Source organism: Orycteropus afer, unplaced genomic scaffold (assembly GCF_000298275.1).
Source record: "Orycteropus afer afer isolate SDZICR_OR568_19922 unplaced genomic scaffold, OryAfe1.0 scaffold00384, whole genome shotgun sequence".
NCBI lineage: Eukaryota > Metazoa > Chordata > Mammalia > Tubulidentata > Orycteropodidae > Orycteropus > Orycteropus afer.
The window spans coordinates 2,208,929-2,209,973 of NW_006921971.1; the positions used below are offsets into that span (position 1 = coordinate 2,208,929).

Below are 1,045 nucleotides of genomic sequence, written 5' to 3' on the forward strand. Positions count from 1 at the left end.
AGTGAAAAAAAGATCGATATGAGAGATCGGCTGTGCTCTGGCATATCCTTGAACTACTCTCAACTTTCATGTCTACAAAGGTTAAAGGAAGATAATTTAAAAATGGATGAGTGGTTTGAATATTAAACAGTAGCATAAATGGAAGGTTTATATTAAGGAGAAAACGTCAAACCAAAAGTGTGATGATGAAATGAGGGCACAGCAGGTGGTAGGACACCATCTCAGGCAATCCAGGTGCATTCCACGGCACCGACAGCCCACCCACATCGCATGTCCCAGGTGGCTAGGACACGGGCAGCCCCGGTTCCACCTGGAGAGGAAACTGAGAAGAGCTCAGCAGGAGTGAACACTGCAGTAACGGCCAAGCCAAGTACCTGTGCTCGTTGGAGAGTTTATTTCTTGTCTGATGTTCCTTCCCGGCTGGCTTCCCACTCGGGCTGTCTCTCGCTGGGGCTCCAAGATGTCCCGGTACTTGGAGACCATCAGGACCGAGATGAAGTACACGACAGCCAGAGCCAGGAACTGGGCCTGCTTGCTGTCATCCTGCGGGACACGAAAAGGCCGCTGAGAGGCCTGAAACGTCACACGCGCACGACGCAGTTTTACATGGAGAACATTTCTAATCTACGGAACAGGTAAGAAGGCGCCCAAGTTTTAGGGCTTAGAAATTCACTGTCAACATGTAACTTCTATCTTTTCATCTAATCAAACACATATTCTCCTCAAACGCCATACGGAAGGGGCTCCACCCGAAGGGCTTCGTCTCAATGCCCCATGACTCACAGGTTCACACGATTGGTCTCACTGCGATACCCTATGTTCTGGAACTTTCTTCAAGCCCTGCCATCTCCCATGTTAATACTTTAAGTCATCTTTAAAAGTGCACAATCCCTATAAAATCTGTGGAAACATCCTCAGGTGAGAAGTAAAGGAAAGCCTTCAGATTTACGATGATTTTGATCTTTGCTGCCTGGTGTTCACTCTGACACACAGGGTTGGACCATGACATACACACAGACAAATATACACAATACATACAGGTGTG

General features: G+C 47.5%; 1 protein-coding gene across 1 annotated transcript in view; it reads right to left on the reverse strand.

Moving 5' to 3' along the window:
- NBEA (neurobeachin) overlaps nucleotides 1–1,045 on the reverse strand; it is a gene marked incomplete at its 5' end in the record, with an annotated part of 985,874 nt that overhangs the window by 562,510 nt on the left and 422,319 nt on the right. The window contains one exon of the mRNA XM_042782600.1: nucleotides 375–543. Coding sequence (XP_042638534.1) covers nucleotides 375–543 — 169 coding nt within the window. The remainder of the gene's footprint in view (nucleotides 1–374; nucleotides 544–1,045) is intronic.